Source organism: Thalassophryne amazonica, chromosome 7 (assembly GCF_902500255.1).
Source record: "Thalassophryne amazonica chromosome 7, fThaAma1.1, whole genome shotgun sequence".
Classification (NCBI taxonomy): domain Eukaryota; kingdom Metazoa; phylum Chordata; class Actinopteri; order Batrachoidiformes; family Batrachoididae; genus Thalassophryne; species Thalassophryne amazonica.
The window spans coordinates 11,131,212-11,157,637 of NC_047109.1; the positions used below are offsets into that span (position 1 = coordinate 11,131,212).

Here is a 26,426-nt window from a genome sequence, read left to right on the forward strand (position 1 = left end):
GGTGGTTACTTCTTGGAGCTTGGGCTGGACTGCTTGTCATCCTGAGTGGTTGCTGTCCAGGAACAAAGTGGTTCTGTGTTGTCATGGACGTCATGAAGCACGGCACCAGCGCTTGCTCCCAGACTTGCTTGACTGTTCTCCTGTTTATGCAAGAACCTGGAGGTTTATGCCATTTTCAAATATTTCAGTTTTGAAGCATTTGAATCGACTGTTGTTTTGAAATGTTTCAAGACATTCCAGAAATGATCTTGAAGTTGGAATTCAGTCTTTCATTCAAAGCTGATCCTGCAGCTGTTATTAGTGAGCTAAAATAAAGTCAGACTGTGTGAAGGATGTTTTGATTTTCATTGTCTTGGAATGTGAAATTATCAACATTAAATATTTAATTGAAAGGGCTTTTTTTTTTTTTAAATTAACGACTAGTAATTGGCCAGCTCGTAAAGTTGCTAGTATCCTCAGCACTGAGGCACCTACGTGCTGGATCGTGCACGGAGAACTGCACCGTATGGCCAGAATGTTACAGCTGATGCTCCCTCACAGTGCAAGTGGTTGGCCTCATATGTACAGCACAAAGTATATAAAGTGCATGTTTGGAAAGAAGTCAGCGAGGGTAGGATAAGTATGCACTTCACTTGGCTGTTTTTGCATTCAGTCATAAAATACTGCGTGTAGTTATGATGTATTGCCTCGCCTGGAATCAGAAAAGAATCACAGCAGTGTTGTTCAGCCAGGCACTAACGCAGTAACTGTACTGTCAAGTCATTTTACAAGACGTTTGATAGATTTACTGTGATATTTTTCTCTGCAGTGTTATTTTGACACACAGTGCTTTTTAAAAAAAAAAAAAAAAAATTGCGCTTGTAATGTCTGGATTGGATCAATCTGCTGTGAGTTGAAAGAAGTTTCTTTTTCTCTCGAGTGGGTTCTCGCTGCTTCTGAAGAGCAGATGAAAACACTACCTAATCCAACAGAGATTGTGATGAAAGTTCTTATTGGAAGCAGCTTTAACCCAACAGAGAGGGAAAATTGTGTTACGATTTTGACGTGCAACACTGAGTTACAACTTTGGCCTTTTTTCCCCCTGCTTTGCAGTTTGCTTTAATGTATATAATTTGGACAGTATTTTGTGTAAACATGCAAAAAGACATTACAAGTCATCGTCTTTATGTGGAGAGTAAAGTTTAACTGAAATGTTAGGGGATTTTCTGGCAAATGTACTGTAAATTCATGACAGCTTCTCCTCAGACATATCTTTTGGTTATTAGATTTTGGCTTGCAGCTTCAGAGGAGCCATGTGAAGGCAGTCTGCTTTCATGGGACTCGTTTTCACACAGAGTAGTTCAAGATGCCAAACAGCAATTCCTCATCTTCAGAGAAAATCCCAGCTGATTTTGTTAAAAGTATTACAAATATGGAATCTCCAGTCCATGCCTTAATTTTGCACACATCTTGACTTGTTCTTTACATTTTTTTTGTGTTTGTTTTATTTACAAAAACGAAATATTAAATACTGGGCAAGCATTCCAAATGTTGCAGAAGCCTCTCAGTAGACGTGTCATCAATTGTAAAGTCAATTTTAACAGTGTCGTTTTCTATTGGTTTCTTGTATTTCTAGGAGCTAAAGCTGCCCTTCACTTTCATGAGCGGCCACATCCATGAGCTGCGTATCCACGTACCCTGGACCAAGCTGGGCTCAGAGCCTGTCGTCATCACCATCAACACCATGGAGTGTATCCTCAAGCTGAGAGATGGAGCTCAGGTTAGTTCTTTACTGTGACAAAAGGCAAAAGACAGCAAAACACTCTTTATTTATGTGACATTTTCCCCATCCAAAGTACAGATTTGTCATTATTTTTTTCTTTCTGTACATTTCCTAAATGTTGTTGTGCCATTTAAAAAAACAAAACAAAAAACTTTGAGCCAAACCTCGTGAAGACTCTCACTGTGTGAAGTAGCTGCCATGTCAAGGGAACATAAAAAAAATTCTGTTTGGTTTTATCTAAAACCTACCACATCCCAGCACTTCATGTCCATCAGTGCTGATTTGGAATTTGCAAAACATTTTAAATGAGCCGAGTGTCATGTCAGCAAAACCAAATATTCTCAGTGTTTTCAATTTGTAAATTTTTTTTGTGTGTGTGTGTTTAAAAATGTTTTTCCAATTTTCGTGTGCAGTACACTCTCAAAGCATTGTTGCAGCAACATTTTTCATTGTCCTGGCTCATTATTTGACCTGATTCCAGCACTCTGTATTTTCAAATGAAACCATGACTGTGAGGTTAAAGTAAAACATTTTGATTTGAGGCTGCTGGAATCTGTTTTGGGTGACATCTGTAGCGCTCATTCCCTTTTATGTGTGTCATATTCAATTTTACGTGAGAAATAACTTGCTTGTTTTTGTAGTTTAATGTTAAAACAGTCAGGTCTGCATTAAGATTGACCAGTGTTGTTCATATACTGTACACCAAGCATGTACACTTTCAGCAACAAACAAACGTACAAAAAAGCTTAACAAAACAAAACATGAGCCCCCCCCCAGAATGAAAAAATTGGAGAGTCAAAAATTGGAAGGTGTGGAAATTCCTACCACAATATTTTTTTTTAAATTTTTTTTTTTAATTTCCCTTCAAAGATTCTGGGGTTCCATATATTCAAGAAACATTTTTTCTTTAAACCAAAGGGTGAAGAAAGCAGCATGGAGACCCTGTACTCCTACCTTCCATCCATCCATCCATCCATTTTCTTCCTCTTTATCCGGAGTCGGGTCGCGAGGGCAGCAGCTCAAGCAAAGCCGCCCAGACCTCCCCATCCACACACACCTCCCCCAGCTCCTCCGGGGGAACCCCAAGGCGTTCCCAAGCCAGCCGAGAGATGTAGTCCCTCCAGCGTATCCTGGGTCTTCCCCGGGGCGTCCTCCCGATGGGACGTGCCCGGAACACCTCTCCAGCGAGGCGTCCAGGGGGCATCCGGAAAAGATCTCCGAGCCACTTCAACTGACTTCTTTCGATGTGGAGGAGCAGCGGCTCGACTCCGAGCTCCTCACCCTGTCTCTAAGGGAGCGCCCAGCCACCCTGCGGAGGAAACTCATCTCGGCCGCTTGTACTTGCGATCTTGTTGTTTCGTTCATGAGCCAAATCTCATGATCATAGGTGAGGGTCGGAACGTAGATCGATCGGTAAATCGAGAGCTTTGCCCCCCTACTCAGCTCTCTCTTCACCACAACGGTCCGATACAGCGACCGCATCACTGCAGATGCTGCACCGATCCGTCTAGCGATCTCACGCTCCATCCGTCCCTCACTTGGGAACAAGACCCCGAGATACTTAAACTCCTCCACTTGAGGCAAGGACACTGTACTCCTACCATTACGAGTAATTGTTGCTTCTATCTGAAGGACCCGGTCAATGTGTTCATCTGAAGGTGGTGAAAGGGTTGAACTTGTAGAGACATTCACTTATCTTGTCAGTGACTTTCATGTCTCTTGATCATTGAGATTTAGAGATGCCCAGGAAGAGCTTCTGTACCGACAAAAGACAGCTGTTGAAGCAAGTTAAATAAATGGTAACAGCTGAATGAAATAAGTTGAAATTAAGCTTGACTTACTAACTTAATTTAAAAGAACTTCATTCAGCTGTTACCAACTGAAACAAATCATTAAGTTGGTTATTTCTTCAGTGTGGAGTCACAAGGTCACTGGACAGAGGTGTTGAGTTAGGTTTACAATACAGGCTGAGTAGTCAAGTCCATTTTGTTCTTTGTGTAACACTGAGATCTATTTTTGCTGATGATTCTGAGCGGGTTCTGCATTATAAATTAGATTTATTTATTTTTAATAGTGTATATACACCCTGGAGAGAAGAGGAATGAAAGTCAGTTGGAGGAAGACTGAGTACATGTGTGTGTGAATGAGAGGGAGTCTGGCGGAATAGTGTGGTTACAAGAATTAGAGGTGGCTAAGGAAGATGAGTTTAAATTGGGGTTGACTATCCAAAGTGATGGAAAGTGTGGTAGAGAGTGCTGTCTAGCTGTCTCCATTCTGATCTCTGCAGGTCATAATGATAGCTTAAACCTGCACTGGGGGCTGATGTTAAAGGCTCATGAAACAGCTTATCTTTGTGACGCTCCTCCTAACCCGAGTTTGACACTGACTTTTTCCTGTGGTTTATTCTAAATAGGCTGCTTGACACTGGTCTTAAAAACACATCCTCAGTGGCTACAATATAAGACATCTGAGACATATATATTCAACACAGTCTCAGATTTGGGACAGACCCGGGTCTGTCTGTGTGTACTTTAATGATGCAGATTTGGCTGGAGGCCAACAGTGATCTGAACGTTTCTCTTGTTTGAAAGGCCTCCTCATGTCTTCATCTCCACTTAATTATGCTTGATGATTTAAGTCAGATGAGGAATGCTCTAAAAGCAGAAACAAAGAATGAGAGCAGATATATCAGTGCCTTGTTAAAGTGAAAGGATAAATTCATGTCTTGATTTATGTCATGAATTGAGATTTAGATTTTAAAAAGCTTCTGGCCTGAAAGAGAAGTTTTACAAAGTGCTGTCAAGCTGTTCTCCAATGTAGAACTGATTTTAGAGTTTAAATAATGGAAATGTGACAAGTCAAACTGTGCACTTGCCATTATCACCTATCATTAATATTATTATCATTGTGTGGTTGGTTATATGTGTACACAATAACTCAAGGGACGATGGGATTGGAGTTTACACCAAGACAGGTGTTCTGCCTCCTAACACCTTTTACGATGATCGATACAGGCGAACGGTGAAGCCTTTTTAGTTTTATTACGCAACCTCGGCACATCGGTATAACTGCATAAATCATCTACCGTTTTATTTCTCATGGCGACATGTAATTTTACAGGCAGAAGTACATAATCTTTGATTTTGTCACTTTCTCTTCCTGATATTTCAAAAGCAAGCCTCATGACATCACCGATATCTATACAGTGCTGGCACCTGCCAACTGCTAGTCACTTTTTTCTCTCTGGTATGCATTTGACACGCTGACTGTGCTGTTATGTAGCTGTGCCCCAAAACGGCTTCAAAACCTTCATGCCTTTTTCCTCTATTTAACTGTCTTCTGCCTTTCTTGTGCCGACTGAACAGCAGCTTGTAAACTTTAGTACTTACTACTCACAGTAGATAAATAGCTTGAATATGAGACTGACATTATCTAATCTGTCAGTGGGGAGATGTGTTTTGTTATATTAAAAATTTGTAGGAGAATGTTGAAATAGAAAATTGTTAAAATGTTGTAGACTGCAGCTTTACAACCTAATTCTGTCAAACATCACAAAAAACCCAACTCCACTCTTATTGAAAGCAATCAAAGGAATATTTTATTACATAAAAATAAACGGTCTAATCAGTCAACTCTGCAAACACATCATCAGCATATTAAGCATGATTCGTTGCTGCACTACAAAGTGTATTTTAATATATACACATATGTATTTTTTCACCTCAGTTAAGTTGGTGTTGCTGGGATGCAACAAATTTCACTTTGCATATCAGAGTTTTACTTTTTATTTTTTTAATGATTTTGGAACAGAGCAGTAATCCTGTGTGTGTGTGTGTGTGTGTGTGTGTGTGTGTGTTGGGGAATCGTGTAATAAATTGAGGTAAAATAAAAGCATTTGGGGCTATTTCTGTTACATGTGTCACGGAGGTCTCAAACAAGTGGTCAGGTATGGCGATCATGATGAGGATTTTTTTTTTATGCTTCTGCCAGACTGCAGCATTCTGCTCTCGACAAAAATAAATCCTATTAATGATCTACCAAGACAAGGAAAGGTATGTTAAATTACACTGTTAACAACAATAACGTCATTAATTTTGTACGTCGGCGGTTATACAAGCAGGGCTATGACATTGTTTCACAAAAGTTCTGTGCGTTCAGCGTCTTTCTGCTGACATGACCAAACCCAACCCAACCCACCAGGCCTGGATTTGGTATCCACACTCTAATTTGCAAGGACATGCAGTCATTTTGACAACTTCTCTTTCCTCCTCCTCTGTCAAAATGCACTGCAGGTTATGGACCGATGCTGTGTAGGTGTGAGAAATCAGTTATTCTTTATGGGCCAGACACAGTCCTGGATGTCACTGGCGGTCCACAACAAATGCAAAAATGCTTTAAGCCGTCAACTTCAGTTTAAACTGATCTCAATCATCCAGTTCACATGCTATTTTGAGCTGTTGTAACCAAGGTCCCACAGTGCAGCTGCCAAGTCTAAATGTGCAAGTCGCTCTATGCTAGTCTAGTTTCTTCATACACTTTAATGCTTCCAGGGACTTTTTCATCCCCACTGTTGCCAGTGTGTTTGCTCAGGGGGAGGGTAAGGTCAGACCATAGCCTTGTGATGTGCCTTGGGGTGACTGTGTTATGATTTGGCGCTTTAATTCTAGTTGTAATGGTGGTACTTGGAAAGCCAGATATTTTCTAAGGCGGTACTAAGGCGGCAGATTGAGCACCATTGGACTAAAAAATTAGTTGTATTTAGCAAAGCGAAGATGTGCAGCAATGTGATTTGGTTCTGTGTTGTATCCCTGGAGACTGTCTAGTGTGTTCGTATTCGCCCAATAGTCTGTTTTCACTGACATCAGCATTATGCACGTGACCCAGATGTTTGGCCATCTCAGATGCCTTGGCGAGTAAACAAGAGGTTGCAGAAATACACATTCTACTCTCTCAGATGGTCAAAGTGTCGTGAAACTTCGTGAAACAGCTGTGAGATGTAGAGATGGACTAAGCAGTGAAACACGGTTGCAGTATGAGATGAAGATGAAGTCAATTGGTGGTGAAGTGCCGTATGAAATGCCATCATTTGTGTTGTTTGAAGTGTGAGAGTTCACTGTCTAATGTTTCGTCCATGGACATCCTGAATTATTTATTTTCACCTAGCCCCTTTACATTAGTGCAGCAGATAACAGAATATTTGCAGAGGAATCCTTCAGATGTGGTTACAAGCACCAAAGTTTGACTGTGTATACCTTTGGTACATATTTTAGAAAAATAATAATAATAATTAGCCATTTGAATTTTCAATAAGGGGCCAAGTAGGGGTCAATTGAAGAACTGCATAGGGGTAAAAAAAATGTGCCAATCATTTTGAAAGCTGTACCACATTATGTGTCTGATCACAAAGATTCCAAAAAGGTATAGTTTGGACTATCTGTGACTGAATGTTCTGGAGTTATGGGGTAAAAACAGCAAGCATGGCGTCAAAGGTCACTTTGTTTGTACAGAGGTCAAAAGTTAAAGTTGCTCCAATTATGGAGCAACTTTAATTTAATATTTATATATATATATATATATATATATATATATATATAAAATGTTTGAAATTTGGTTTGTGTTTATGAAGGTCCACGCAGGTTAAACGTAGCAGACACGGAATATTTGTTTTAGCAAGTTTTTAGGGTCTCATGCAGCAGTCTCTTAACAATGTTATAAAGGGCATAAAAGTTACATTTTGGTTGTATAATGCTCATTTGCAGCTGTCGTCATGTAATTTCTCAGTGTTATTTTGACTGCAGCAACTATCTGGTGCACAAGAGATTATGGGATATCTCACTGGGGCAAATTGTGGTACTTTAAAATGATATACTGTCATGAAAATGAAATAAACACAAAAAAATGCCAATTTTGACACCACCTGTAACATTACTGTGACGTGTGTTGGTTTTTACAATGCGTTTGAGACATTCTGAGCTTAAAACTGTGTTTGAGATTCACAAATATGTTGGTCTATTTCCACTCCTTTCTAGTAGATGGCAGTGTTCTCTGCATTTTCACGGGGGGGGGGGTTGATGAGACCAGCTCATTTGAGTTTTCCCATAATGCCTTTTGGAACGTGTCTGTTTGACGTTCAGTCAGGAATTAGTGCATTACTTTAAAAACTATCTGCAATATAATTTTTTCACTTTGTAAAAAGTGCAGAGGTGCTGTTAATTTCTCTAAACTGTCTGAAATTAGTTGGTTTTAAATGAAACCATGAGTAAAAGGTGCTTTATGCTTCATGTCTCCTGCCTACTGTTTAAGTATCGGCATGTTGAAAGTAAATTACATTTTTTTTTTCATTCTTCTTTGCAATAGCAGCTGGCAGTCAGTGCGCCCCCTTTTACTGGGGTAGGACTGAGCTTCTCATAGCGGTCTCTTTATTGCAAAGCACATGACAGGAATTAGGATTTTAGGTTTTACACGTTTCTGACAGTTCATCTTTACTCACTATGCCAGCAAAAAAAAAATGTTGACCGAAAGTTATCAAAACTATTTAGTTAATACACTTGAATCAAAGTTTGGTTTTTTTGTGGTGGTGGTGTCAGGTTTTTTTTCAGCTTTTTTGGTTTCTGAATTCTTTTTCACATAATTTTCACAGAAATTGGTTACGTCTGCTATGCACAATTTGCCATTGCTTTTTGGCACTTGGTTGCCAACTCATAACTGGAAGATAGACAAACAGGCATAAAATAGGATCCTTCATCCAATTTTGGTCTTGTTTCGGCTGCTCCCGTTAGGGGTCACCACAGCAGATTAATCCATCTGACCCTGTCATCTGTATTTTTCTCTGTCACACCAACCACCTGCATGACCTCCTTCACCACATCCATAAATGTCCTCTTTGGCCTCCCTCTTCTCCTCCTCCCTGGTGGCTCCTTCCTCAGCATCCTTCTCCCTATATACCTTGTGTCCCTCCATCTCAGTCTGGCCTTTGACTTTGTCTCCAAACCGTCCCACCTGAGCCTGTCCCTCTGATATATTCATTCCAAATCCTGTCCATTCTTGTCACTCCCAAAGATAATCTCAACATCTTCAGCTCTGCCACCTCCAGCTCTGCTTCCTGTCTTTTTGTTAGTGCCACCGTCTCTAAGCTGTACAACATAGCTGGCCTCACAACAGACTTTCCCCTTCACTCTTGCTGATATTCTTCAGTCACAAATCACTACTGCCACCTTTCTCCACCCACTTCACCCTGCTTGGACTCTCTTCTTCACCTCTCTACCACACTCTCCATTACTTTGGATAGTTGACCCCATGTATTTAAACTCATCTACTTTCACCACCTCTACTCCGTATAACCATGTGATTCCACTGGGCTCCCTCTCATTCACACACGTACTCAGTCTTGCTCCTACTGACTTTTACCAGAGCACATGTCCATTTCTCCAGGCTAGACTCAACCTGCTCTCTACTCTCACTACAGATCAGAATATCATCTGCAAACATCATAGTCCATGGAGACTCCTGTCTGATCTCATCAATCAACCTGTCCATCACCACTGCAAACAAGAAAGGACTCAGAGCTGATCCTTGGTGTAATCCCACCTCCACCTTGAATGAGCCTGTCATTCCTACTGTGCATCTTACTGCTGTCACACTATTTTAATTTAATTATCAGTCATCAATCCTGACCCGCTGAGAGCAGTACAGGAAATGTACTATTCTTGTACATTTCCGGTACTGCCCTCACATACCTCCCTGCCACTCCAGACTTTCTCATATAATACCACATATCTTCTCTTAATTGGCACCCTGTTATAAGCTTTCTCTAAATCTACAAACACACAATGTAACTCCTTCTGACCTTCTCTATACTTCTCCATCAGTATTCTCAGAGCAAACATGGCACCTGTAGTGCTCTTTCTCGGGATGAAACCATATTGCTGCTCACAGATCTTTACCTGTTTTCTAAGCCTAGGGTCTACTATTCTTTCCAGTAACTTCATGCTGTGGCTGATCAACTTTATACCTGTGTTGTTACTGCAGCTGTGCACATTGCCCTTGTCCTTAAAAATAGGAACCAGCACACTTTGTCTCCACTCCTCGGGCATTGTCTCACTTTCCAAGGATTTATTAAACAATCTGGTTAGAAACTCCACTGCCATCTCTCCTAGACATTTCCATGCCTCTATTAGAATTTCATCTGGAACAGCTGCCTTTCCGCTTTTCTTCGTCTTCATAGCTACACTCACTTTATCCTTACTAATCTCTTACACTTCTTGATTTACCCTCTCCATATCATCCAGCCTTCTCTCTCATTATCTTCATTCAAAATATTCTCCTTCTCAGAATATTCCTTCCACCTTCTCAACACACTCTCCATTATCTGCATCTTTTACCACCCTAACCTGCTGCACATCCTTTCCAGCTTGGCCAATCGGTATAAGTCCTTTTCTCCTTCCTTACTATTGAACTTCTTGCACAGCTCGCTAAAATCCCCTTTCCTTAACTTTTACCACTTCTCTTTTTGCCTTACGCCACATCTTCTTGTACTCCTGTCTACTTTCTTCATTTCCCCAACTATCCCAATTCTTGTTTTGCCAACTTCTTTCTCTTTATGCTTTCCTTGATGTCTTTGTTCCACCACCAAGTCTCCTTGTCTTCCTTCCGCTGTCCAGATGTCACATCCAGTACCTTCCTAGCGGTCTCCATCACCACATCTGCAGTACTTTTCCAGTTGTACAAAACTGCTTCCCCTCCAACCACGGCCTCTCTCACCTGCTCACTGAATTTGACACAACAGTCTCCCTCCTTCAGCTTCCTCCATCTGATCCTTTATTGAACTCTCACTATCTTCTTTACCTCTAAAGTCATCCTACATCCACCATCCTGTGTTGTCCAGCTACATTCTCTCCTGCCATCACCTTACAGTCTCCAATTTCTTTTAGCTTGCACCTCCTACGCAGAATGTAGTGCACTTGTGTGCACCTTCCTCCACTCGTATGTCACCATAAGCTCCTCCCTTTTCTTAAAGTAGGTATTCACCACACCATTTCCATCCTTCTTGCAAAATCAAGTACCATCTGCCCTTCCAGATTCCTGTTCTTGATACCATGTCTACCTATTACTTCCTCATCACCTCTGTTTCTTTCACCAACATGCCCATTGAAGTCCGCTCCTATCACCACTCTTTCATGCTTCGGCACACTCTTCATCACCTCATCTAACTCACTCCACAAATCTTCTTTCTCCTTCATCTCGCCCCCTACCTGTGGGGCATAAGCACTGATGATATTCATAATCACCCCTTCAGTTTCCCCCATCACACTTATCACCCTGTCAGACACTTGCTTAACCTCCAACACACTCTTAACATACGTTTCCTTTGAAATGACCCAACACCATTTCTCTTCCTCTTCTCACCATAACACAACAACTTGAACCCACTGCCTATGCTCCTGCTCTTACTTTTCTTCCACTTGGGCTCTTGCACACACAATATGTCTACCTTTCTCCTCTTTATCATATCAGCCAGCGCTCTCCTCTTACCAGTCATACTGCAAACATTCAAAGTCTCGACTCTCACTCATTTTCCTCTTCTCCCGTGGTTGCTGGATACGTTTTCTGCGGGCACCCTGTTGGGCAATGGCACCGGTGGCGGTCGTTGTTAACCCGGGCCTTGACCGATCTGGTATGAAAATTTAATTTGTACTCTGTATCTTTACTTGTGGCTTGTTTTACACCGGATGCCCTTCCTGACTCAACTCTCATTTATATGGGCTTGGGACTGGCTGCACACCCCCTGTGGCTGAGATTCCTTCAACCAATTTTGGTGATGTAGGTAAATCCGTAACAGGAAAAAGAGTGACTGAGGCATTTTTTTTTATTGCGATATAATGGAAAATGTCCACCAAATGAGCTTTTCAATATTAAATTCAAATGTCTACAAAATCCACAGTCTGGCTCAGAGCTAGATCAAACTTTGTCAGGTAATAGTGAGTGTCAGTCTGCACCTCACGTTGAAATATGAGAGTGATTGAGGCACGTTTGAGTAAGATACAACGTAAAATATACATTAAATTGAGTTTTCAGTGGCCTCAAAATGTGCAATGCAGATCACATCCGGATCAAACTGGTCAGTAGATGAAGGATACCATACTACATAACGCTGTCAAATATGAAAGAAATTCAATCTTTTTTGACAGGAGTTTTTGAAAATTCGTTCAATGTTAAACGATAGGGATTTTTCCAATTTTCCAAGATTTTTCGTGATGATGACCTATGACCTTGAAAATTGAATTAGTTCGTGCCTATTAAGATATGAATCCTTTGTAAAAACTTCATAATGATGTATGAAAAATTGTGCATTACAGGCTGTTCACAAACAGACAAACAAACAAAAGGGTGAAAACACAACCTCCTCCATTGGTGGAGGTAAAAAGTCTGGAATTTTGAAATGGAAAATGTGTAGGAATCCTGGTTTCATAAATGATGTTTCATTGCAAAATCCACTGAAAGTCTGCAAGATCACGGAACAGAAACACTTTTCACATATTTCTATGACTATTAAATTATGTCTTTTATGTGAAAATGATTTTAAAGCGACTTGCATCTATAAAATAATTTACAAATAATGAATGTTTGAGTTCAATTATACGAATATTTCATGAGGTGAAAGCTAGAAAATACCATTCAACAAGGCAAATTAAATTTTCGTTCCATTGAAAGAATGCAAGCTTTTCATCTGACCTGCTCTTCATGCATCCAGACAGCTTACACCAGAGTGGATTTTGTGTGGGTATATGTGTGTTACAAGAATTACCACCTTCAGTGAGCTCAATCAAATCGTCATCTAGCTTGTGTTGTTGTCTCGTGTGTGTGTGCGCGCTCAAACAACTGGGTCGGTGCTTGTGCGCGCGTGTACTACAAAAAAAAGACAGTGTATATCATCAGTACAGCAAAAAAAAAAAAAATCGCATCAGAAATTAGTCCAGCTTTTGCGTGTGTTTGTGTGTGTGTGTTTGTAGAGTGCAATGGTACCCAAACGTATGGAACCAAGTTTGCACTCTAAATGGAACCAAACTGCACTCTAAATGCGATGTAACAGATGGGACGCGTAATCCATGTCATGTGACATACAAAGCACCAATCAAATGACAAGGATCCACTCAGCTGTTATATAATACCAAACTTGCATGCTAAATGGAACCGAATTACAGTCTAAATGCAATGCAACACATATGGGACGAATAATCCATGTTACGTGATGTATGAAGCACCAATCAAATGACAAGGATCCACTCAGCCGTTATATAATACCAAACAGATGGAACCAAAGTTGCATGCTAAATGGAACCGAATTATCAATCAATCAATCAATTTTTTTTTTATATAGCGCCAAATCACAACAAACAGTTGCCCCAAGGCGCTTTATATTGTAAGGCAAGGCCATACAATAATTATGTAAAACCCCAACAGTCAAAACGACCCCCTGTGAGCAAGCACTTGGCTACAGTGGGAAGGAAAAACTCCCTTTTAACAGGAAGAAACCTCCAGCAGAACCAGGCTCAGGGAGGGGCAGTCTTCTGCTGGGACTGGTTGGGGCTGAGGGAGAGAACCAGGAAAAAGACATGCTGTGGAGGGGAGCAGAGATCGATCACTAATGATTAAATGCAGAGTGGTGCATACAGAGCAAAAAGAGAAAGAAACAGTGCATCATGGAACCCCCCAGCAGTCTACGTCTATAGCAGCATAACTAAGGGATGGTTCAGGGTCACCTGATCCAGCCCTAACTATAAGCTTTAGCAAAAAGGAAAGTTTTAAGCCTAATCTTAAAAGTAGAGAGGGTGTCTGTCTCCCTGATCTGAATTGGGAGCTGGTTCCACAGGAGAGGAGCCTGAAAGCTGAAGGCTCTGCCTCCCATTCTACTCTTACAAACCCTAGGAACTACAAGTAAGCCTGCAGTCTGAGAGCGAAGCGCTCTATTGGGGTGATATGGTACTACGAGGTCCCTAAGATAAGATGGGACCTGATTATTCAAAACCTTATAAGTAAGAAGAAGAATTTTAAATTCTATTCTAGAATTAACAGGAAGCCAATGAAGAGAGGCCAATATGGGTGAGATATGCTCTCTCCTTCTAGTCCCCGTCAGTACTCTAGCTGCAGCATTTTGAATTAACTGAAGGCTTTTTAGGGAACTTTTAGGACAACCTGATAATAATGAATTACAATAGTCCAGCCTAGAGGAAATAAATGCATGAATTAGTTTTTCAGCATCACTCTGAGACAAGACCTTTCTGATTTTACAGATATTGCGTAAATGCAAAAAAGCAGTCCTACATATTTGTTTAATATGCGCTTTGAATGACATATCCTGATCAAAAATGACTCCAAGATTTCTCACAGTATTACTAGAGGTCAGGGTAATGCCATCCAGAGTAAGGATCTGGTTAGACACCATGTTTCTAAGATTTGTGGGGCCAAGTACAATAACTTCAGTTTTATCTGAGTTTAAAAGCAGGAAATTAGAGGTCATCCATGTCTTTATGTCTGTAAGACAATCCTGCAGTTTAGCTAATTGGTGTGTGTCCTCTGGCTTCATGGATAGATAAAGCTGGGTATCATCTGTGTAACAATGAAAATTTAAGCGATACCGTCTAATAATACTGCCTAAGGGAAGCATGTATAAAGTGAATAAAATTGGTCCTAGCACAGAACCTTGTGGAACTCCATAATTGACTTTAGTCTGTGAAGAAGATTCCCCATTTACATGAACAAATTGTAATCTATTAGACAAATATGATTCAAACCACCGCAGCGCAGTGCCTTTAATACCTATGGCATGCTCTAATCTCTGTAATAAAATTTTATGGTCAACAGTATCAAAAGCAGCACTGAGGTCTAACAGAACAAGCACAGAGATGAGTCCACTGTCCGAGGCCATAAGATCATTTGTAATCTTCACTAATGCTGTTTCTGTACTATGATGAATTCTAAAACCTGACTGAAACTCTTCAAATAGACCATTCCTCTGCAGATGATCAGTTAGCTGTTTTACAACTACCCTTTCAAGAATTTTTGAGAGAAAAGGAAGGTTGGAGATTGGCCTATAATTAGCTAAGATAGCTGGGTCAAGTGATGGCTTTTTAAGTAATGGTTTAATTACTGCCACCTTAAAAGCCTGTGGTACATAGCCAACTAACAAAGATAGATTGATCATATTTAAGATCGAAGCATTAAATAATGGTAGGGCTTCCTTGAGCAGCCTGGTAGGAATGGGGTCTAATAAACATGTTGATGGTTTGGATGAAGTAACTAATGAAAATAACTCAGACAGAACAATCGGAGAGAAAGAGTCTAACCAAATACCGGCATCACTGAAGCAGCCAAAGATAACGATATGTCTTTGGGATGGTTATGAGTAATTTTTTCTGTAATAGTTAAAATTTTGTTAGCAAAGAAAGTCATGAAGTCATTACTAGTTAAAGTTAATGGAATACTCAGCTCAATAGAGCTCTGACTCTTTGTCAGCCTGGCTACAGTGCTGAAAAGAAACCTGGGGTTGTTCTTATTTTCTTCAATTAGTGATGAGTAGAAAGATGTCCTAGCTTTACGGAGGGCTTTTTTTTATAGAGCAACAGACTCTTTTTCCAGGCTAAGTGAAGATCTTCTAAATTAGTGAGATGCCATTCCTCTCCAACTTACGGGTTATCTGCTTTAAGCTACGAGTTTGTGAGTTATACCACGGAGTCAGGCACTTCTGATTTAAAGCTCTCTTTTTCAGAGGAGCTACAGCATCCAAAGTTGTCTTCAATGAGGATGTAAAACTATTGACGAGATACTCTATCTCACTTACAGAGTTTAGGTAGCTACTGTGCACTGTGTTGTTATATGGCATTAGAGAAGATAAAGAAGGAATCATATCCTTAAACCTAGTTACAGTGCTTTCTGAAAGACTTCTAGTGTAATGAAACTTATTCCCCACTGCTGGGTAGTCCATCAGAGTAAATGTAAATGTTATTAAGAAATGATCAGACAGAAGGGAGTTTTCAGGGAATACTGTTAAGTCTTCTATTTCCATACCATAAGTCAGAACAAGATCTAAGATATGATTAAAGTGGTGGGTGGACTCATTTACATTTTGAGCAAAGCCAATAGAGTCTAATAATAGATTAAATGCAGTGTTGAGGCTGTCATTCTCAGCATCTGTGTGGATGTTAAAATCGCCCACTATAATTATCTTATCTGAGCTAAGCACTAAGTCAGACAAAAGGTCTGAAAATTCACAGAGAAACTCACAGTAACGACCAGGTGGACGATAGATAATAACAAATAAAACTGGTTTTTGGGACTTCCAATTTGGATGGACAAGACTAAGAGACAAGCTTTCAAATGAATTAAAGCTCTGTCTGGGTTTTTGATTAATTAATAAGCTGGAATGGAAGATTGCTGCTAATCCTCCGCCCCGGCCCGTGCTACGAGCATTCTGACAGTTAGTGTGACTCGGGGGTGTTGACTCATTTAAACTAACATATTCATCCTGCTGTAACCAGGTTTCTGTAAGGCAGAATAAATCAATATGTTGATCAATTATTATCTCATTTACTAACAGGGACTTAGAAGAGAGAGACCTAATGTTTAATAGACCACATTTAACAGTTTTAGTCTGTGGTGCAGTTGAAGGTGCTATATTATTTTTTCTTTTTGAATTTTTATGCTTAAATAGATTTTTGCTGGTTATTGGTGGTCTGGGAGCAGACACCGTCTCTACGGGGATGGGGTAATGAGGGGATGGCAGGGGGAGAGAAGCTGCAGAGAGGTGTGTAAGACTACAACTCTGCTTCCTGGTCCCAACCCTGGATAGTCACGGCTTGGAGGATTTAAGAAAATTGGCCAGATTTCTAGAAATGAGAGCTGCTCCATCCAAAGTGGGATGGATGCCGTCTCTCCTAACAAGACCAGGTTTCCCCCAGAAGCTTTGCCAATTATCTATGAAGCCCACCTCATTTACAGTCTAAATGCAATGCAACACATATGGAACGAATAATCCATGTTACGTGACGTATGAAGCACCAATCAAATGACAAGGATCCAGCCGTTATATAAAAGTGATTAAGAAATGTTTGAGTTGTGTGAAGCTGAAAAACAGGAAAACTGAATGGAACAACCTTCATCCCCCATGATTTAGAACAACCTCAAAAGCTGATCCGAGCACTGTGAAAATCATTCTGGATTTCACAGTTAATGGATATTTGGGGTTATTATCTGTTGGTGATATTAAGAAAAATATTTCTGGCACTGATGTTTGCAGAAATACCTTGAACAGAAGGTGACCATGTTGAAGGGCATCAGGATTAAGCAAGATGAATTTGTTTGATGCCTTATTTGTGTGTATGTGTATCATATTTTGGTTATAAATACTTTCTTTTTTGTTTGTATTTGATATGAAGGAAATTTTCTGAGCCTTCTTTTTGCATAGGAGCCTTGTCCTTACCTTTTGCCACCCATGCTGTTTGTAAAATTGAAAGTAGAGCTCAGTGCTGGTGTGTATGTGAAGGTTGAGGTTTCAAGGCCAGATGTTCCAGAAGAAACACATTTCAAGGGAAGTCAATTACAGCTAATTATATAGACTGCGGCAAAAAGATTTGTAACACATGAGCATGACCTGCCCAGAACTAATGGTAAATATCATACAATGCAGGTGGCTACTGCTTGAGCGATCAGGTTTCTAGTTAGATGGAAGTTTAAACTTGTTTTTTATTCTACGTACACAGCTTAAGGCCATGAAGGACCTGGCGTAATGCATGTAGTCTCAAAACAACTATTTGTTACAGATGTTTTCCAAAAAGCTCCCAGTCAAGAAAAGATTTTTGGACAATTGCAAATGACGTTTGGACAAATTATTCAGCGGTATGTACACCCAGGAGACATAATTTGGAGAAAAGCCAGACTTACAGCAGTATGAGGAATTTAAATGAGCACTACACTTTTCTCCTATGTGAGGGGGAGGCAGTGGAACCCAGACTGACTACTGTGTTCTTTGGCCAAGAAACACAACCAGTTTCCTTATATCCTTTACTCTTAGTGTAATTTTGTCTTTTTCGCCTTTCATGTCTGTTAAAGTTTAATCATTGTTTGAATATTTAAGCGGCATTATTTCCCAAGTCATCGCAATGGTGGCAGGTTCTTACTTTGGACATTCAAGATGGGATTTCCTCAATTCATGGAAAATGTCTGAGCCTTTGTCACATTAGTCTTACAGAACCGGATTCTATTCCTCTGGAGGTATATATATATATATATATATATATATATATATATATATGTGTGTGTGTGTGTGCGCATATATCCTGGTCATATACACATCTGGCTCACGTCCAGGTTTTAATCAGGTTCTCCAAGGCATGCAGAGAGTTTGGCATAGGTGAATGCAAAAACTAGGGCCATGACAGTTCTTCCTGGAGCCAGAATTTGGGTGATGGCCGACAGGATTTTTAGAAAAGCTGAAAAACAACTGATCTGTGCATGGAAAATCTTACATTTTAACTTCAGTGGATTATGGGTGTTTCTTTTGTCAGGTAGAGAGGGGAACATTGAGGTGGGCCTCATGTGGCCAAAGTGTGGAAATGATAAATGATATCATTAATATGGTTTGTTTTCATAATTACAGTTAAAGCCCGAGCGTCGGCCTGTAAAAACATCCGCACGTCTTTTGAAGTTCATTAAGGGTTGTGTAATTTGCCTGGAATTATTTGGACCTTTTTAATGTTCATGTTTCCCCCCTGAGAGGAACTGGGTAATATTGGGGATATTCAGATTGCTCAATAGGGCCCATCTGCAAAGTACCAAGCGCAGCTCACAATTATAGTTTCCAGCAAATTTGGAAATTTGGGCGTTTAGCAGCAGTTGTAGATTACAGCTCCTGCTGACAGTGTAATTGCTTAAAATAAGCTGTAATGAGGACTTGTGCAGCAGAAAGTACGGTAATAGAAAAAACATTGTCAACTTTTAACAATAATTTTACAAACCGGAGGCCATTTACAAACAAAATACATTAAGGTTTTTATATTTGTATTTCATATTCTGACTTTAATGTCACTCTGATGCAGTGCTACACAGCTTGTTTTACGTTACTTTCAGTGGTAATGATATATAAACACGGTAAATAAATTTAACGATGAATAAATTTAACTGCAAAACATTGCATGCTGATTTTTCTAATGGCTGCTGGCTTTTGTTTCGTTTCATTCATATCTCTTTGCCTTTAAATGTGTCTGTTTGTCCAGTCTTTTTTGGTATTCACTGAAAGGAGTTGAATTATTAGTGTGGACATCTCCATGAGAAATTAGACTAAGCCCTTGTCTTTGCCTAAGAGCTCAGTGTCTGTAACAAGAGATTGGTCATGGGGATGAAAGGGTTTTGTAGTAGTCAGTTTAACCCTTTTTTTTTTCTCCTTTCAGGCACATTCAGTGTGGCCTCTATTGAATTACTTGACATGAGTGAACTGTTTGATCTGAGTCCGGTGTATGTTAAAAAGCAATCTAAAAAAAAAAGAAAAAAAAAAGAAGTCAGGCGCGCTACAGGATGAAACAATGGTTTTAAATCTGCCATTCTCTGTATAGAGCTCATATAGAAGCTGATGTTATTAGTGGAACTCATAAGGTCTCCATCTAGATTCCCATTTTCCTCATGGAAGGAGTTACCAACAGTCTTTAGTGTTTTGAACTCGGACCATGCAGAACCATGCAGCAGGGTTTCTACGTGTTGTCTAATTAGCATTGAGATATGGTTTATGGTTCATGCTCTGTTATGTGATTCTGCACCTTTGGTGAATGCATCACTGAATTTGAACCTTCTTCTTTGAGTAAACAGTAAATCTTTGGAAGTAAAATTATGCTGTTTTTTTTTTTTTACCTCCCACCTAAGCTTTTGTGTGTGTAGCTAGTTGGATTACATAAGCAAAACACAAGCTTAGTTGAACCCAAAGTTTAATGAAATACCTAACAGCTAATATGAATCTGAATTATCGGTTTTTTTCTATCTTCTTCTTCTCCTTGAGATGTTGACAAACTCTACCAGATGTTAAGATGAAGTGCGATCAGCAAAGACAGAGAGGAAGTAGTTGGACAGCAGTTACAGCGGGTCATAATACTCCCAGGTTCTCTTTATTTTTTATGAACTAAAGATAAGGGCTTAGGTTTTGAGTGGATAGCCTTTCTGGTTTTGGCTGAGCTCCCTGCTTGATCTGGGTGTTTTATGGCTGCTGAATGCATTTGCCACCGATGTGGAGGTTCTGATTGATGCATTGTTTCAAGATGCTTTGGGGAGGTGCCTGTGAGACTCCTTGGTCTGGCATACAGTCCAAGTTAGGCCTTTTCTTCTGTTAGATTCCTTCCAAAGTATTTTTATGGCTTCACACCACTAAACCTCATTGCTTCTAAATAACAGGCAGTATATGTGATTTAGGAAAAACCCTTTACTAAATTTACTCGTGCCAGATAAAGGACTGCTTCATTTTTTTTTTTTTAAAGCTCTTGTTACAGTGTTATGTTCTGTAAACATAAATATCTTGATCATTTTTGATCAGGATATGTCATTCAAAGCGCATATTAAACAAATATGTAGGACTGCTTTTTTGCATTTACGCAATATCTCTAAAATTAGAAAGGTCTTGTCTCAGAGTGATGCTGAAAAACTAATTCATGCATTTATTTCCTCTAGGCTGGACTATTGTAATTCATTATTATCAGGTTGTCCTAAAAGTTCCCTGAAAAGCCTTCAGTTAATTCAAATGCTGCAGCTAGAGTACTGACGGGGACTAGAAGGAGAGAGCATATCTCACCCATATTGGCCTCTCTTCATTGGCTTCCTGTTAATTCTAGAATAGAATTTAAAATTCTTCTTCTTACTTATAAGGTTTTGAATAATCAGGTCCCATCTTATCTTAGGGACCTCATAGTACCATATCACCCCAATAGAGCGCTTCACTCTCAGACTGCAGCTCCCAATTCAGATCAGGGAGACAGACACCCTCTCTACTTTTAAGATTAGGCTTAAAACTTTCCTTTTTGCTAAAGCTTATAGTTAGGGCTGGATCAGGTGACCCTGAACCATCCCTTAGTTATGCTGCTATAGACTTAGACTGCTGGGGGGTTCCTATGATGCACTGTTTCTTTCTCTTTTTGCTCTGTATGCACCACTCTGCATTTAATCATTAGTGATTGATCTCTGCTCCCCTCCACAGCATGTCTTTTTCCTGGTTCTCTCCCTCAGCCCCAACCAGTCCCAGCAGAAGACTGCCTCTCCCTGAGCCTGGTTCTGCTGGAGGTTTCTTCCTGTTAAAAGGGAGTTTTTCCTTCCCACTGTCGCCAAGTGCTTGCTCACAGGGGGTCGTTTTGACCGTTGGGGTTTTTACGTAATTATTGTATGGCCTTGCCTTACAATATAAAGTGCCTTGGGTCAACTGTTTGTTGTGATTTGGCACTAAATAAATAAAATTGATTGATTGATTGATTGATTGTATCAATCTATACACGTGACACATAATACTGGACTACTACTATCAGTTACACACACAAGTGTTAAGAGTTTATTATGTTATTGAACTTCAGGTATCTGTGGTTTTGTCATATAGCAGTTGAATTTCAAAACCAGTGATTAGGAAACTTATAATTAATGGACTGTTCCTTTGAGGAAAACTGTTCTGATGTTTTAAGTAGCTCTCACACCTGGCTGGATTTTATTTATTTATTTTTTTGTGCAGTTTTCACTGAGTGGTGACTCTGCACAGCTTGTGAATGGCTCAGGTGGGGCTGGGTGTGTTGTGTTCATGCTGGATTTGAACACGCTCAAATTTTTCAGGAGCTCGGTTGGCCTCCTGGGAGCCTCAGCTTGATTTGTGCTCTGCTTGTGTGGCTAGGGGCAGGATCGGTGCAACTCAGGGTCCAGTTTTCATGCAGAGCACCGAAAGCCTGTCCTGGGGCTGCACGATTTGGTGAAAGTCATATTGAAATTATTGATGGAAATATTGCAACAGTGAGATCCATAAAATTCAGGACACGCTGGAGGGACTACATCTCTCGGCTGGCTTGGGAATGCCTTGGGGTTCCCCCGGAGGAGCTGGGGGAGGTGTGTGTGGATCGGGAGGTCTGGGTGGCTTTGCTTGAGCTGCTGCCCCCGCGACCCGACTCCGGATAAAGCGGAAGAAAATGGATGGATGGATGGATAGATGGATGGACATCCATAAAAGCATAGTGACATAATTTGTATTTATTTATTTTTTTATTTTTTGTAATTTTGCTTCTCTACACTACCAAAATGGAGTTGAAATGAAGCAATTGAAACTCGCTTGTAGTGTTGACTTTCAGTTTTAATTGATGGGGTTTAAAAAAGACACCCAGACAACCTAGTTGTAGGCTTATGTGGCTGTGATTGATGAAATTGTGCACAGTGCATGTTTTGCATTTTGTATCCCCACTTATACAACTTCATGATGAAGTGGTATAGAAGAGGATTTTCTTAGAAAGAAGACCTGAAAGTTCAGCTACAATTTGCCAGAAGGTACATCTGAAATGCAAGCCTAGATTTGATGTTTTGGTAAAAGAAAATCCTCCTCTATACCTCTTTTTGTATTTGTATATGTGTTATACTTAATGTTTCTGTTTTATTACTTTGTCCATAGAAACAGACATGGTTTAGTAAGACTTTTTTTTTATGGTATCCCAAAAATTATTTTTTTTTTAATCCCCTTATGTGAGGAATATATACTTTGAAAGCGTGTTACCTTTCAGTAACATTAAACACACAATCAATGTGTGGAATTGTCCGCCACTTTCTTCACAGAGAATGAGATATAGTTGCTTTGTGCCTCTTAAGTCAGAAAAGACAAAGGAAAAACTAAAGACTTAAAAGAAGATAGTCTGTGGAAGTTTGCAATCAGATAGCACAAACTGGATAATCTCTCTCCCAATGCCATCCGGAAATCTTGCCTTTGATTCTCCAGCTCGCAGGGAGCAAATGGATTACGGAGATTGCACCATAAATCCGCCTGATCATCAGCTCAGCAGGGCCTAGTTTTCAGGACCCACGAGATGCAGCTTTGGAGAATCTATTCCTTGAATCCAACCCCCTGCAGCAGTAAAAGAATCCATCAGTGACTGTAAATGATAAAAAGCTGGAGTCGTGTCAGCACAGTGTGTACTCATCAGGTTGTAGGGTAAAACAAATGGAATGATGAGGAAAAACAAAGCACTACAGAGAGACAGATTAAACATCAGGATGTATCAGTATTGGTTCTAAGTGTGTGGACTCAGTGTTTTAATGAGGTGAAGGGCAGGTGATAATGATTCCCAGTTTTTTGCACTAACCAGTGAGTTTTAGGGAGCTAAATATATCTACTAGTTACTGACTTTGTCTTTTGCTACTATTGCTACAAAACGTGGATTGTAGCTTATGTTCAGATGGCTATTTCTTTGGCTCCGATGCTGACAATCTACTGTGCATGGTGTCCAATTCCACTTTGCTATTTACTTGGTGCATAATCTGGGATTGTATTTAAACTGTTCATTTATTACGGGTGGGTTGTTTACTACTCAGTCAGTTGTCAGATGAGAAGGACCGCTTGCATTGTGAGATGACATTTCAGTCATGTGGCAAATTTCTCTGGATGATCCACTATGCAAGTGCCTCAGTGTTGAAGACCCTAGCAACAAGAAAAGGACAAAAAAAAAAAGGCTATTGTGTTTCACCTGGCTGCTTCAGATGTATCTGCCTTCGAGAGGTGGGGATGGACCAGCTCTCTGCCTGGCTGGTTACCATCCTGTCTCCAGGACGGTTCCACCGTGTGATGAGTGCAGCAACATGTGGCGCCAGCGTATGCTTCCAGACCTCACCTGATTGTTACCTGGCATAACCTATGTGCACTTGAATCTTTTGCATTGCCTTTTAGAGGTTGTACTGATTTGAGAGGTTTTCTGGTGAGAGCACGTGAGCAGAACATTTAAGGAAGCAGTGTCGACTGCAGCTCCCTGAGGTGAAAAATGTGAGCGACTTGTTCCTTCAACACCTCCATGTCCATCTACCTGATCTACTCTGTATCCGCTTCCAAAGCCTTGGAATAATTGGTTATGTTTGATTTCATTGAAAATAAAAGCAACAAAAACATTACTTTTGATAAGTTCCAGTTGGCTTTGACAGTCATAAATATTTTGCATGTGGTAACACTACTGTAGCCATTAAAGGTAACAGAGACAGTACTTACCCTAAGCTGCATTGCCAGGCTCAACCTCGGACTTGTGCAAGATCTTAGCAAGGTTTAATCTGCATTAGCGATTTTGATCACGAACCATGAAGTCCTGATGGAATTCTTGCATATACTGGGTTTCACAGAATGTGTCCCAAATTGTCAGATTTGAAGGATCTCTGACTGATGAGCTGCTCCTACACTGAGGCTAAATGTTTTTTTATTCTTATAACAGATTCCATGGTGTAATGCTATGAAAATTCATTTTTTTTTGTTCAGCATTTTATGTCACACATAGCTATCAAAAAGATAAATCTGTATCTTTCAGCAAACACCACTTTAGGATTGAAACCAACAGTTTAAATCCCTGCTTGGTATTTACTGTATTTCTTTGTTCTGCAGTAGTCAGGACACCGGTCTCTACTTGTCACTCCAAACTGATTTAATGTGTCTGCAGAAGGCAGTGTTACAATGTGTTGTTGTAGCAGAAGGTCTTGCACTCAGTCTGTTTGCCAGTGAGTCAGCCAATGCTGCAAAATCCACAGCTTTGTAGGCTTTGACTTTGAGGCTTGGTTGAGGGTTGAGTTCCTGGTGGGATGAGGTTACCTCTGCTCCTCAGACAGTCCTCAGACACAGGAAAGCAGTCGGGGGAAAAATTAAACCCAGTGGCTTCCTGCATCCAGTGAGTCAAGTGGTGATCAATACACTCTGAGCAGGATGCTGCTGCTCCACTGCTAATCCCTGCTCCCAGTCCATCCGGACGACCACAATCCCTCAGCAGAGCCTCTTATTGCTGTTTGCTCCCGGTGATACTGAAGTCTGGGAAATCATTACCTTGCAATTAAGGCTAATGTTGACATTATTAGTTCTGTCTTTGTGCCAAAATTGTAGGATATTGTGTTGCAATTAGGTGCGCAATGCTTTAGCTCCAGACTCTGTAAGAAGTGATTACTTTAAATTAGCGAAGAGGTTTACCACTTGCCAAGCTTTTTCATGTCATCATTTACGTAGCTGTGCTGGTATTTCGTGGACATTTAGGGCTGCAATAAACAATTATTTGGATCATCGATGAATCTGATGGGGTTTCGGCATGATTAATCGATTCATCGGATTAGCGGGGAGTTTTTTTAAATGTGCCAGGGAAGCAATTTTTCTCTCCTTCCATCACTTTATTTAACAACAGAACATTATTTGAAAACTTAAAATACTTGAAAATCAATAAATCATTAAATGTGCCTTGGCTCTTAAAATATAAAATAATAAAGAATAAATCAGTTTATAATAAAGAACAAAAACAATTATTTCAAATGGCATTGCTTTATCAAAGTGCTGAGTTGCCATAAAACAACATTGAAACATATAAATGTTATAAAATATATGGTGAAAAAAGAGGTATTTTTATTTCTGCAAATGAACAATTAGCATAACCAGTTAACCATAAAAAATAAATCAAAACCTGTAGCCTGACTCATTATATGTGCAACATTCTCTCTATAACTTGTAAATTATGTGGTCATTTCACAATGACACGTGACTCATGTCTCTTTCTCTAAAATTGTATTGTAGCATTATTAGTTATTATTACTATTATTATTGTTGCTATTATTATTTATATATAAATAAAAATAAATGAAAAATATTAGAATTTTTAATACATTTGACTCTTTTACGACAACAAACGCTGAGCCATTAATTATTATACAGAAAACAAATGCACAAACATGCTGAAATGCCAGCAGCTTAATGCTAACTTTAACATTGAAAATGCCATAGACATCGGCGTTAGCATAAAATACATCTATCAACTGTTTCAGAAGACCATAACAGGTCAGTTTAACATAAAAACGGTAAATAATCCTCACAGACATATGCTCTTTGGGGTTTTAGTGGGGAAAAATTAAGATAAAGTGAAATAAAACAAATGAAACCAATGAAGCAGCAGCTCAAAGCACCAAAGCAAAGCTTGGTTGATTATATGGAAGAAATGAAACATTTGCGGTAAAACAAAGTTCTTTAGCAACTAATTGATGACTAAATTAGTTGACAACTATTTTAATAATCGATTTTAATCGATTAACTCGATTAGTTGTTTCAGCTCTATGGACATTGTTTACTATTATTTATTATTGTGCAGCCATCGAGCACACTTGGTGTCTTGCTCATGATACACATTAATCATTAACAATAACATAACAAGCTTTCTTTAAAAAATAAATAAATTAAAAAACAGCAGTGTGTCAGGATGTTTTCCGTCTTTGTATATTTACATAAAAAATAAATTTGGTAACTGGAAACGTCTTTGTGTAGTTGTATGTGGGGGTGTATAGGAATCGCCCTGTACATCGAAGAGTGTGTCCATGAGTCTTACAACTCCTCTAAACTTGCTTGGTAAATTCTAATTAAACTTCACACAATGGTAGCACACCATGTGAAGATGTGCAT

General features: G+C 39.7%; 1 protein-coding gene across 1 annotated transcript in view; it reads left to right on the plus strand.

The window, feature by feature from the left end:
* Positions 1 to 26,426, plus strand: part of LOC117513625 (vacuolar protein sorting-associated protein 13B-like) — a 1,146,044-nt gene that overhangs the window by 9,223 nt on the left and 1,110,395 nt on the right. The window contains 1 exon segment of the mRNA XM_034173849.1: positions 1,616 to 1,759. Coding sequence (XP_034029740.1) covers positions 1,616 to 1,759 — 144 coding nt within the window.